This window comes from Geotrypetes seraphini, chromosome 3 (genome assembly GCF_902459505.1).
Source record: "Geotrypetes seraphini chromosome 3, aGeoSer1.1, whole genome shotgun sequence".
Lineage (NCBI taxonomy): Eukaryota > Metazoa > Chordata > Amphibia > Gymnophiona > Dermophiidae > Geotrypetes > Geotrypetes seraphini.
The window spans coordinates 382,528,273-382,542,305 of NC_047086.1; the positions used below are offsets into that span (position 1 = coordinate 382,528,273).

A 14,033-nucleotide genomic window follows, 5' to 3' on the forward strand; every position below is an offset into this window, starting at 1 on the left:
AGAAAAAGACTAAGCCCATCAAGTCTGCCCACTCTGCTTACCCACCCCCTGTCTATGCCCTAATGACCCAATTTCCTTATCTTGACCCTCGTAGGGATCCCACATGGGTATCCCATTTATTCTTAAAGTCTGGCACGCTGTCTGCCTCGATCACCTGCACTGGAAGCTTGTTCCAATGATCAACCACTCTCTCTGTGAAGAAATACTTTCTGGTGTCGCCATGAAATTTTCCGCCCCCGAGTTTGAGTGGGTGCCCTCTTGTGGCCGAGGGTCCCTTGAGAAAGAAAATATCATCTTCCACTTCGACACGTCCTGTGAGGTACTTAAATGTTTCGATCATGTCTCCCCTCTCCCTACGTTCCTCAAGAGTGTAGAGCTGCAATTTGTTCAGTCTCTCTTCGTACGAGAGACCCTTGAGCCCCGAGATCATCCTGGTGGCCGTCCGCTGAACCGATTCAATTCTGCGCACATCTTTACTGTAATGTGGCCTCCAGAATTGCACACAGTACTCCAGATGAGGTCTCACCATGGCCCTGTACAACAGCATTATGACTTCAGGCTTTCGGCTGACAAAACTTCTATTGATACAACCCAATATCTGCCTTGCCTTAGATGAAGCCTTCTCCACTTGATTGGTAGTTTTCATGTCTGCACTGATGATTACTCCTAAATCTCGTTCTGCTGAAGTCCTAGTTAAAGTTTCTCCGTTCAAGAAGTACGTCCTGCATGGATTTCCGCTTCCGAGGTGCATGACCTTACATTTCTTAGCATTGAAGCCTAGCTGCCAGGTTGAGGACCAACTTTCCAATGTAAGCAGGTCCTGCGCCATATAATTCTGTAAACTGCATTCACTTACTATATTACATAGTTTGGCGTCATCGGCGAATAGTGTTATTTTACCTTGAAGCCCTTGAGTCAGATCCCCTATGAATATGTTGAAAAAGAGTGGACCCAGGACCGAGCCCTGCGGCACTCCACTGGTCACCTCCAATGTTTTAGAGAGGGTACCATTAACCACCACCCTCTGAAGTCTGCCACTCAGCCAATCATTGACCCATGCAGTTAGTGTCTCTCCTAACCCCATCGATTCCATCTTGCTTAGCAGCCTGCGGTGTGGGACACTGTCAAAAGCTTTACTGAAGTCCAGGTACACGACGTCCAAAGACTCTCCCAAGTCCAACTTTCTTGTTACCCAGTCAAAGAAGCTGATGAGATTGGATTGGCAGGACCTACTCTTGGTGAATCCATGCTGACTGGGATCCCGAAGATTCCCTTCATTCAAGATCGTGTCCAATTTGCTTTTAATTAGTGTTTCCATGAGTTTGCACACTATTGATGTGAGACTCACCGGTCTATAATTCGCAGCCTCTGCCCTGCAACCCTTTTTATGCAGAGGAACGACATTAGCTAATTTCCAGTCCAGGGGAACTTTCCCCTTACTTAGGGAGAGATTGAATAGCTCAGCCAACGGTTTCGCCAGGACATCGCTCAATTCTCTGAGCACTCTTGGGTGCAAATTGACTGGTCCCATGGCTTTGTTCACCTTGAGTCTTGCCAGTTTACTGTAAACTTCACCTGGTATGAACTCAAAATTCTGAAACGGGTCTTCTGTGCTTTGTGTTGCCTTCAACTGCGGACCGTGTCCCGGTGCCTCACAGGTGAAGACTGAGCAGAAGTATTCATTCAGTATTTTGGCTTTATCGGAATCTGCTTCCACGTAACTTCCGTCCGGTCTTCTAAGGCGTATTATCCCGCCTGTGTTCCTTTTTCTGTCACTAATATACCTGAAGAAGGATTTGTCCCCCTTTTTAATGTTTTTTGCCAGAAATTCTTCCACTCGAAGTTTTGCCTCCCTAACTGCCATTTTGACCGCTGTAGACCTGGTCCTATATTCTACCTTTGCCTCTCTTTTCTCCGTGCACTTGTAGGAGAGAAACGCTTTTTATCTTCTCCTTAATGATGTGCGAGATCTCCGCGGTGAACCATTGGGGTTTATTGTTTCTTTGTCGTTTATTTACTGATTTTATGAAGCGGCTAGTTGCTTCATGTATGGTTGATTTCAGTGTTAACCACTTAGCTTCTACATCATCGGTCTCCCCTTGGTCCTGCAGCGTCCGATGGACAAAATCTCCCATGCATGCGAAGTCTGTGCCCCGGAAATTGTATACCACACCTAGATACAGGCATTTTTCTCTGCCTCTTGCCAGGTTTACCCAGAGGGACTCCCCGGTGTACTTGACATCTGTGATCCTGGTGGTTTTGATGTCCTCTTTAATGTATAGAGCTACCCCTGTGAGGCGTATCCTACCCGAGTCGGTGTGACTCCTAAAGAACTGTTTGCAATGTGGAGTCACACCGACTCGGGTAGGATACGCCTCACTGGGACTTAGCAAACACAAGATATGGAGGGCCATGTATGTCAATGTACACAGTTTAGGTAACAAAATTCTAGAATTAGAGGCTGAAATAAGGAATGCCGATCTAGATGTGGTGGCAATATCTGAAACTTGGTTCACGGACTCACATGGGTGGGATATGGCTATACCGGGCTACAATCTACTTCGTCAGGACAGAGAGGGCAGGTTAGGAGGGGGGGTAGCTCTATACATTAAAGAGGACATCAAAACCACCAGGATCACAGATGTCAAGTACACCGGGAAGTCCCTCTGGGTAAACCTGGCAAGAGGCAGAGAAAAATGCCTGTATCTAGGTGTGGTATACAGACCCCCCAAGACAACTGGAAGACATGGACGCAGAATTAATTGAAGACATAGAGAATATCACTCTACGAGGAGAAGCTGTACAGCTAGGGGATTGGAGAGGGCAGCGGGAGAGAGCAGCAGAATTAATTGAAGACATAGAGAATATCACTCTACGAGGAGAAGCTGTACTGCTAGGGGAGATTGGAGAGGGCAGTGGGAGAGAGCAGCAGGAGCGCCGAGGGTGAAGGAAATCACTCGCTGTATGCTCCAACTGCCTCTTCCTGCACTAAAGTCGGGCCTTATCAATTAGGAGCTGCATGTCAAAGCCAATAAATGCCAATACAGGCTTCAACGAGGCTCAGAACGTACTCCCCAATAAACTGAGCATAAATACAAATTCATCCAGCCCCCAAGGGCTGACAGGCATCCAAGAATCAGCTTGGAGAAGCATAAACAGACTGAAAACTGTAAGCAGGCAGTCAACATAGGGCGGAAGTCTAGAATGTCTCGCCTATCTACTGGAAAAGAGCTTACCAGAATAAGTAAATAAAAGAGAATGACTGAGGACAAATTTTCCCACGTCCCCGCGGGAACTCATTTTCCCATCCCGTCGTGTTCTTTTCCTGTTCCTGCCCCATTCCTGCAAGTTCCATCCTCATCTGCACAAGCCTTGAACACTTCAAAATCATAAGTGTTCGAGGCTCGTGCAGTTAAGACAGAGCTTACAGGAATGGGGCAGGGACAGCGACAAAACTCACAGGGGCGGAATGGGGAAATTGAGTTCCTGCAGGGACAGGGAATAATCTGTCCCCATGTCATTCTCTAGTACGCAATCTCTTTTTCCAGTGCAATAGGTGCGCCGACCCTTAAGTCCGAGGACCCGAAGGCAGAGTGCTGTCTTGCTGCCACATCCACTCTGTAGAACATGGTAAACGGATAAAAGAGAAGACCATGCTGCCACACTGCAAATCTTCTCAGGAGAGACAGATCTAGCTTCAGTCCCCGAAGAAGCCACAATCCTGGTAGAATGAGCCTTGACAGAAACAGGAAGCTGTTTCCCAGAAAGAATGTAGGTTGATGAAATGGCCCTATGGATCCCTCTGGAAATCGTGGCCTTGGAAGCAGGAGCACCCCGCTTAACTGAAGGAATCAGCACAAACAAATGGTCAGAGAGACAAAACTCATTGGTGGCCTCCAGATAACGCAGAATTCTGCACACATCCAGTTTCTTCAACAGGTGGTCCTGTGTCTTGGAACCTGTCGGTTGAAAGGTAGGTAGACACACTTCCTGATTAACATGGAAAGCCAAAACTACCTTCGGCAGAAGGAAGGAACCATCTGAAGGGAAACCCCCGCCTCCGAAATATGGAGGAAAGGGTCCCTGCAAGACAAAGCCTGTAGTTCCAACACACGGCATGCCAAAGTAATGGGGACCAGAAAAACGGTCTTGAGCGTCAAGTCCAAGAGGGAAGCATCTTGAAGGGACTCTAAAGGAGCCTTGGAAGGCTAGACAATCCCAAGTTAAGGTCCCAGGAAGGAAAAGAGTGCCTAACTGGTGGTCTGACATGAAAAGTTCCCTTCAAGAATCCAGCGGCATCAGGATCTCGCAGCAGTCATTTTTTCACTATGGAGACTGCCAGGCAGGAACATAAAGAGATCGCTCCTGCCCCGCCTAACTCCTGGACCACCAGAGACCTAAGGTAGATTTGCAGGGGGACTGGGAGGGCTAGTTGAACAAAGTCACCGAGAGGGGTTGAAGGCAGCTCTGGTTCCCCGCTCCACAGGACCACAAGGGCAATCCTGGAGGCCTGCAGTGGGTCCGGGAAGAGGGACTGACTGTCTGTACCACTGGACCACCAGGGCAGTACTGCAGGCCCAAGATGGGTCTGTTGGGGAGGAACATTCCAGGAAGGGGGGTAGATTGGCTTGCTGTTTGGCTGCAGAGTCAGCAGACAGGACACCAAGGAAAGGAGGAGGGGTTGTTTCTTCCCTGAACCAGTACTTGGATATAAACCACCAATTTATATTCAAGTCAACCTTTTTCCCTCCTTTTTTGGGAGAAAAAGGTTACTTCAGTTTATTTTCAGACTGGTTTATAGTTGAGTATATTCGGTATGACCCAAAAGTAATAAATAGACCAGAGAGGGCATTTTTGAACTGCAGGGTAGCTAGACTCTTCCAACATAAGATTATCCCAACTTCTGATCAGAACTTCTGAAGAAGGCACCGTATGCTGAAACATGAACCTTGTTGGGTCTTTTTCACATCAACTATTATTTTTGTTGATCTCATGCATATATTGATAGCTGCAGTCAAGCTTTTTGACAAAAAAGGTTATCTGGATGCAGTGTTTTATTTGTCCCACTTCTTTTTTTTTTCCCTGAAAATCCAGATCATTAAAGCACCCAGCTCACCCTAATCCACATGTTTACATACCCTTTCAAAAAAATTTTAACAGACTGTTACGGCAACAATTTTTAATTTAATACATAAAATGCAAGTACAGAATTTATATTAATTTTTCATCTAAACCTGAATTGTGAGCAAATGCACATGGAAAGAAGTTAAAATACATACTGTGTTACTTACAGCTGAAAATAGGCTTGTTGGCCTTAATTATGCACTGTTCAATGTTCAGGGATGATTGGTAACTGTCATTATCCCATAGTAAATACAAAAAGTATTCATCAGTGTGGCTTTGGAGCAAGTTGAAGTCTATACAGCCATATATGTGCCTTCTTCAGGAGTCCAGATTGATCCATTATTTGTAAGAAAACATAGGAGACCAACATGTGTGTCACGCTTTCTGACCTTTTGGCCGACACACAGACCATGTCAGGTCCTTCCTATTTGTGTTTCTATTATTTACAATGGGCAATTAATTGGCCCAGAGATTTAATCACATGGCTCACTGGCAATTCCAATAATACCGATTTTCAAAGCCCTCTCCCCCCCCCACCAAAATGTATTTCTATAAAACCTCAGTCATAGTACATGGGCTTGTCATGCCACTGGGGCTTGTGCACATCTGAGAAGCGGAAGGTAGTTTCACTGTCATCAGGGCCTCCTAAGGTGGGAAAGTTTCAGCGGAGATATCATACTAATGCTGCAGAAGATGGACAGTGTTGGAGGCGGAAGATCGTGTTTGACATGACAACGGTGACAACATTGAATTTATACTGCATGTGAAGAAAGGCCTGGAAACTTGGACAATCTACTTCTGTATTCTGCCACGAAAACTCGATGATGCTCATCAAGACACTAGGACTCGAACCCGAGATGATGGCATCTAATATTTCTATAAAAAGGGGCAGTGCCAGTAATAGTCCATTCACAGACACAGAGACACTAACTAGAGAACATTCTAGAAATCATGCTCCACATGCTTTCCCCTATTTGTTTCATTCAGATATGAGGTGACTGAACGAAAGACTCGGTTTTCTTTTTATATCTTCATTTTATTTTGCAAAATAATTATCACTTTTTATAAAAGATGGAAAATGGTCAGTAAGGTTGAAGCCTTTCAGTTCAAAATTTCAAAACTGTGCCGACTCATTTCCTTTCTATGTTACCACATACACATTAAACTGAATTAGGAAATGATGACTAGCAGCGAGATCTAACATACACGTATCTAACAGCAAAAGGCTGCTATAATTTGGAACGGATGCTGTTTAAAAAAATGATACATTTATTTACATGAAAAATTATGGAATGGAATTTTAGAAAATAAAGTTTAATAGTGATAGTCCCTTAGCAGAGAAGACTGCATCAAAGAGAGCAGTTCTCCCTTTTTCATTAGGTCTTTTCTCGCTTTTCCCTCGTGACGTTTAACTTCTGGTGTGGGCACCTGGTGTTAGAGGCTTTTTCCCGAATCAGACATTTTTCTTTACCCTAACACTTTTTGAGCTTACATATCAGTTAGAAGCAGCCTACAGCAGGGGTTCCCACACTTTTTTGGCTTGCGAGCTACTTTTAAAATGACTAAGTCAAAATGATCTACCAACAATAAAATTTTTAAAAACACAAAGCACACTGTATGCAGAGAAAATGTTAATTATCATTTATATTCAGGGGGGGTGTCAAAGAGGTTAAGGCAGATTACTTTAAATTATGCAATGTCACCTCAGTAACAACTATACAAAAATAGACAAATATATTCCCTCCCCTTTTACTAAACCACAATAGCAGTTTATAGCACAGGGAGCTGCGCTGCTCCTGACACTCACAGGCTCCCTGCGCTAAAAAACACTATTGCGGTTTAGTAAAAGAGGACCATAGTACCCTTTCCTGAAGTTGAGCGCAGTTGTTGTGGTCCTCCTTACTATGGGTGTCCCCCTTTCTAATGTGAATCTGATCGCATTGTGGTCACTGTTGCCTAGTGGTCCTCCCACTTCTACCCCTCTTGCAGGCCCCCCTAATCCGTTTAGGATGAGGTCAAGAGTAGCACCCCCTCGCGTTGGTTCCGTGACTAGTTGCTCCATGAAGCAGTCCCTCACAGCTTCTACAAATCCTGTTTCCCTAGTGCAGTTGGAGTGACCCGTACTCCAGTCTATCCTCGGGTAGTTGAAGTCCCCCATCACTGTTACACTTCCAGTCCTGCATTCCTGTCTCAGTTCAGCTTCCAAGTCGTGTCCGACTCCTTCTGGCGTACCAGGTGGACGATAGTACAGCCCCAGTTTTATGCCTGCACCCTTGTTTCCCGGCAATTTGACCCATAGTGATTCCAGCCCCTCTGCCTTCGTTGCCATATCCATCCCGACCGAGTAGATAGAGTCCTTTATATATAGTGCTATGCCTCCCCCCTTCTTGTGGGTCCTGTCCCTCCTGTAGAGCTTGTACCCTGGCAGTGCCACATCCCATTGATTATCCTCTGTCCACCAGGTTTCTGTAATTCCAATTATATCCAGGTCCTCCCCCTTGGCCACGACTTCTAGTTCGCCCATCTTGGCCATGAGGCTTCTTGCATTTGCGTATAAGCACCGCAGGTCCCGTCGTTTTTCCTCCACCTCAGCATTTACCTGGGCCGCCTTCCCTTGAATTTCGGGCAGTTCTCCTGTTCCCTGTGCTTCTGCTTTGCCCTCAGCCTTTACCCTCGTAGCTTTCAGCTTCCCCACATTTCCGCCACCCCACTTTCCCACTTTTCCTCTGGGTTTTCTAGCCCTACCGGCCCCCTCCTGGGCTATCATCCTTTGAGCCTCTGTTTGATCCCCCTCGCCTTGTGGCACTCCTATATTGCCCTCAGCTTTCGCCCTCGTGCCACCCAGTCCCCCTGTGTCTCCATGCCCCTTAGTCTCCTCCCAGCAAGCTCCCTTTACCTGATGTTTCCCTCGCTGTCTGATCATAAGATCCACCGGTCCCTCTACTTCCTCCTTGCAGTCAGCCCGTTCAGCATCTGTTCTGGATACTGTTGTCCGAAGCGTCAACATCAGATCAGCTGTCGGCTTTCCCCCTCTCCTCAGTTTAAAGCCCTCTCGATCTCCTTCCTCACATTGGCTGCCAGTAGTCTAGTTCCCGCTGTGCTCAGGTGCAGGCCGTCCCGCCGGTAGAGCTTGCTCTTTCCCCAGAAGGACGTCCAGTTCCTCACAAAGTGGAAGCCCTCCTCCTGGCACCATCTCCTCAACCATGCATTCACAGCCTGGAGGTCTGCCTGCCTGGAGGTCTGCCTGGAGGTTTTGACCCTCCCATCAAAGTCTATACACCCAATCCTAACAACATGTCTTTGTCATAATTCCTTAGAAAACATATTTTTATACAATTATTAACTACCACTCATGAAGGCTTGTATGAAAAAATGAGTTTTCAACAATTTCTAAAGTGCAGCATATTCAAATCCAGACTCAAAGCCCATTTCTTTGAAGAATCTTTCAATTCCAAACTCCAACCCACCTTCTAAGCATCAATAAGCTGTCTTCTAATTCCTTCTGTAATCCCCCCACCTGAGCACAGTGTACAATACTGATGCACCTTCTTGACCATTTTGTCTGTCTTGCCTAGAATGTAAGCTCCTTAGAGCAGGGACTGTCTCTTCTGTTTCGATGTACACCACTGTGTATATCTGGTAGCACTATATAAATTATTAGCAGTAGTATAAAAAAAAAGACCCCAAATGTCCCTGGGTGGACAGTCATGGACATTGAGATATATTGACATCTAATGACTGTTTTTAGGCCTCATCATCATGAGATTTTCAATGCAACCCTGGTACATAGAGAATTACACGGGGACAAATTTTTCCCGATCCCCGAACTCATTTTCCCATCCCATCAAGTTCTTTTCCTGTCTCTGCCCCATTCCTGCAAGCTCCTTCCTCATCTGCACAAGCCTCAAACACTTTAAAATCCTAAATATCTGAGGCTTGTACAGTTAAGGCAGAGCTTACAGGAATAGGACAGCGACAAAACTTGCAGTTCAGGACAGGGAAATTAAGTTCCTGCGAGGACGGGGACAAATTTGTCCCCGTGTCATTCTCTACACTCCACCACTCTAGAAATCAAAATGTAGTAAAAGTGAACCAAGTGTAGGACAATCAAGCCATTGTGACATCACTAATGAGGCTGGCTCTTATGCATTGGTCAAATGAGGCATTATGATGTCACAATACCAGCTCTGGTTATCAGAGGCTGAAACGTTTCACACTATTTATTTATTCAATTTTCTATACTGAATGACATGGGGACAAATTTTTCCCCGTCCCCGTGGGAACTCATTTTCCCGTCCCATCCCCATGAGTTCTTTTCCTGTCCCTGCCCCATTCCTGGAAGCTCCGTCCTCATCTGCACAAGCTTCAAACACTTTAAAATCATAAATGCTTGAGGCTTGTGCGGTTAAGGCAGAGCTTACCGAAATGGGGCAGGGACAGCGACAAAACTTGTGGGGATGAGACAGCAAAATTGTGTTCCTGCAGGGATGGGGACAAATTTGTCCCCATCTCATTCTCTACTGGTACATGGGTCAAGGGCTATTGTTGCAGTGACCAGACCAGCTTAAAATTGGGTGGGTATCAAAACAGGGAAAAATCCCAGGGTAGCTGTAAATAAAAGTTCCAAGTGAGCTAGAAGCCCAAAAAGAGCATGCAGAAAAAACAAATGAGCAACTGCAACTCGTGAGGGAAAAACAAATCCATGACCATTACAGTGATTTGCAAATACAGATACAAATTTTAAGCTTAAATTTAGCCTGAGATAGAGCTACTTGTACATTTTCTTACTTTGTCCACCCGCTGTAAATATAACTGTGCAATCCAACAGGCCTTTTCAAAACAAGCAATGACTTCCTCCTCTCTCTCCAACAGGCGGGCAGGCGAGGCAATGGTTGTGGGCAGACGCTCCAAGGAAAGACCTAGAAGATGGGGGCACTCATTAAAGACCACAGAAAATATGGCTAAACTCCCTTGGCTTCGGAGTACTGAAGTGCATACGCCTTTCAGCGCTATAAAAGTGATAAGTAGTAGTACACCATTTCCCATTAATATTACCCAAGTCCAACGTAGAAAAAAAACGCATGCTTGCATTTATCACTATGTAAACATTTTTAGTCCTGTAGATTCATGAGAGTCTTATAATGGTTTCATGTCTCTAGTTTCAATATATTAACAAGGGCAAATAAAGTTTACAATAGCATTCAAAATGTTAATATAATAGTCTCTACCCAATACTCTAATAAATAAACCAGGTGGCCTTGGGATGGGGCCCCAAAGTGACAGACTGTGTCAGGAAATGGTTGGGTGGAAGGCGACAGAGGGTAGTGATCAATGGAAATTGCTCTGAGGAAAGGGAGGTTACCAGTGGTGTGCCTCAAGGTTCTGTTTTTGGGCCTGTTCTTTTTAACATTTTTATAAGTGATATTGCTGAAGGGCTGTCGGGTAAGATTTGTCTCTTTGCAGATGATACCAAAATCTGCAATAGAGTAGACACCCCGGATGGTATGAATAACAAAGACAGACCTAGCAAAGTTTGAAGAATGGTCTGAAATTTGGCAGCTAAATTTAATGCTAAGAAATATAAGGTCATGCATTTGGACTGCAAAAAAGCCTGAGGGAATGGTACAGTTTAGGGGGAGAAGAACGTATGTGCACAAGAAATAAAAATACCAACCTTTTTACATCAAGGACAACATCTTCACAGTTTGAACTTATGTGCATGATAGAAGAGCAGGACTTGGGTGTGATTAGAAACATAGAAACATGATTGCAGACAAAGACCAAAAGTCCCATCTAGTCTGCCCATCCGCAGTAACCATTATCTCTTTCTCTCTCTATCCCAGGCACTCATGCATATTCATTGTGGATATCCTTACAAACTTACATACAAAAATACATACAAGAAATTATTTATTCACCATTCACCATTCCAATCCGTCTCTCTACACCCTCATTCATATCACACAACGGTACCTCAACCAACGTTCTCCCCGAAAATACCCATTAACACCCCCCCTATTCCTCCCCTACAAATCCCCATAATGACCCTGACAAGTTATCACAGGATTAGTATAAATCATAGGCATAAAAAACGACAGCAAAAACAGACTCTCACTTAGGTTCGAACCAAAGAGCGAACTTAGTTCGCTCCTTTGTCAACACGACTGCGTCAATGCGCGGCGCCTCCAGTGTGTTGGCTCTGTTTTTCACCTCCGTGCTAGCAATGTCCCGGCAGAGTTAGTGTGCAAAAGTTGTTTCAGCAGCTCAGGGCAGAAGAAATCACCTATAGGCTGGGCATTTTGGGTGCCTCCTACCCATCACTGTTTGGAACACAGCTAGCCTGTCGGATTTTCAGAATACCCATAATAAATATGCATGGGAGAAATCTGCATAAAAATGGAGCTAGTGCATGCAAATTTATCTCATGTATATTCATTGTGGATATCCTTAAAACCTGACTGGCTATATGTGGTCCGAGGACTGGGTTGAGAACCCCTGTTTAGAGCATTATTTTACCACCCTCTTTTGGAGGCATTTCTTGCCAGTTAGGCTTTCAGGATTGCCATCATAAATATTCATGAGATAGATGTGAATAAAAGAGGTTCTACAAGTGGCCTAGTGGTTAGGGCAGCAGCCTCAACACCCTGAGGTTGCAGGTTCAAGGCCAGAGCTGCTCCTTGCGACAGATAGGGAGAAATACTTGAGCATCTGAATGTAAACCACTTAGGCTATAAGTGGTCTATAAATACTAAAAATCAAATAAATAATAAATCCATCTCATGCATGTTCATTATGACGTACCTCCAAGAGGGAGCTGAGAAGCAATGCTCTAGAGCAGCGTATATCAAACTGTCTGCCAAGGCACAGTGGTGTGGCCTGAAGAGATTCCAGGTATGCCCCGGACAGATTCCAGATTAATTTTAAAAATTCCCTTCATAAGTATACACGAGAATAGATGACATTTACATCACGTACGCAAGAGTCTGTCAATAAAAATGAGCATCTGTGTGTGTGAAGATACAACCGACAAGACAAGCATCATTCTTTGATGTGATTGGTCCTTGAAAACTAACTGCAAGGAAATTTATTTTTATTAGGCAGTAGTTATCCTAACTTAAGCAATAAAGCAATCAAGGAATTGTTACTGTTTGGATCTTCTTATCTTTGCGAACTTGGATTTTCAGCTCTGACAGAAATTAAATTTTAAAAAAAGAGAATGACTGCAGATGGTGGATGATGAAATGTGTGTTTGCCGTCTATCGAATCATATTTTGAGTTAATTTGCATTCAAAAACAAGCACATCTATTGCATTATCAATTTTATGTCCTTTAGTTTCACTGTTGTTACAATTACTCATACATAGTTTAAAGAACTATAAATACACTTCTCCCTCGTTATTCACGGGGGATAGGGGCAGAGACGGACCGCGAATTAAGAAAAACCACAAATATCTTCTGGTCTGGCTCTGACCCAACCCCGCCTCCCTCCCGGCCTTACCTGGTGGTCTAGCGGGCTTTCGGGGCAGGAGCGAACTTCCTATGCTCCTTCCCTGTGTAGATCACCAATAGGAAATGACTGCCATGAGTTCCCGTAGTCTCTCGAGACTACGACAGGCGCTCACGGCAGCCATTTCCTATTGGCGATCTACACGGGACAGGAGCGTAGGAAGATCGCTCCTGCCCTGAAAACCCGCTAGACCACCAGGTAAAGCCAGGATGCCGGGGGGAAGGCAAAATTATGGGGGGGGGTTTCCACCTCCCCCCCCCAAAAAAAAAAATTCAAGGTTATGTGAAATCGCGAGTGCTGAAACCGCGAATGGGGAGAGGAAAGTGTAAATAACTCTCAAATTTAATTTTTTTATTGGTTTTGCAATTTTATAATTTCAATTATAATGTGTCGTGAAAAACATTTGTTCTGTTTAGTGGGCCAAAGCTAATAAAGTTTGAGAGACATGGCTCCAGAGGGACAATTTTCCAAATAGCTTGCATAGCTACAAAGGTGAGTACTTTTAACGTGCATCAGTGTATCGTAAACTGTGTGCCACGGCATACTAATGTGTCGCCTGAGATTCCAGGTGTGCCACAAGACGCCGGGCAGGAGACGCGAGAGGCACATCCTATAGGCAGTCAGCTGGCGCCAGCGCCTCTGCTCTTCTTCCCTTCCAGCACCTCTCCCTGGCAGCTTTGGGCCCTGTCTGGAGGGTCCTTCATGCATGTGCGAACATGTGCATGACATCATCGCATCAACGTCTGTGCACTTCCGGATGCCCTCGAGCCGTGGCCACCAGTTGAGTGTGCTGCGGCTTTGCAAAATACCGATGAACATACTTTTATGCAAAACTTTCAAAAAAGAAAACTACTAATGATGCTTCTCTTTGGAAATTTAACTTATAGTAAACGTACTGCCTGCTTGGACGGGTAGCCAAGACGGAGAGAATTGCATGTGTGCTTCGGAAAAGATCATATACGCATCCTTCCCCTTCTCCTAGCTAAGCACGCCTATGGAAAAACCTCTTCATAGACTCCCTATGGAAAGCTGCATGGTTTTATTAGCAGCCAAAGGGCAATTTTGAAAGAAAATATTATTTTGAGTAAACAGCTTAAAGAATTGTCCTCTAAGAACTAATTTAAAAAGTCTTAAAATGAGCCTATTCTGGAAACAGGAAGTAACCCCTGTACGTCACCGGATCTCAGGTATTATCTGCCTGGGAAAGGGATGGCTATATCAGAGCATGACACAGAACTCAATTTCCCCGTTCCGTTCCCGTGAGTTTTGTCACTATTACTATCTTTGCCTTAATCCCTTCTTTTACAAAGGCATAGAGCAGATTTTAGTGCCGACAGAAGCGGTATCTGCTCTAACGTTCATAGGAATTCTATGAGCGTTAGAGCGGTTACCGCCGCTGCCT

At 44.9% G+C, this 14,033-nt stretch overlaps 1 protein-coding gene across 2 annotated transcripts in view; it reads right to left on the reverse strand.

Annotated features, from left to right (window-relative positions):
- TTC7A (tetratricopeptide repeat domain 7A) overlaps positions 1-14,033 on the reverse strand; it is a 351,234-nt gene that overhangs the window by 310,619 nt on the left and 26,582 nt on the right. For both annotated transcript variants that reach the window (XM_033938375.1, XM_033938376.1), the window contains one exon: positions 9,913-10,043. In XM_033938375.1, coding sequence (XP_033794266.1) covers positions 9,913-10,043 — 131 coding nt within the window. The remainder of the gene's footprint in view (positions 1-9,912; positions 10,044-14,033) is intronic.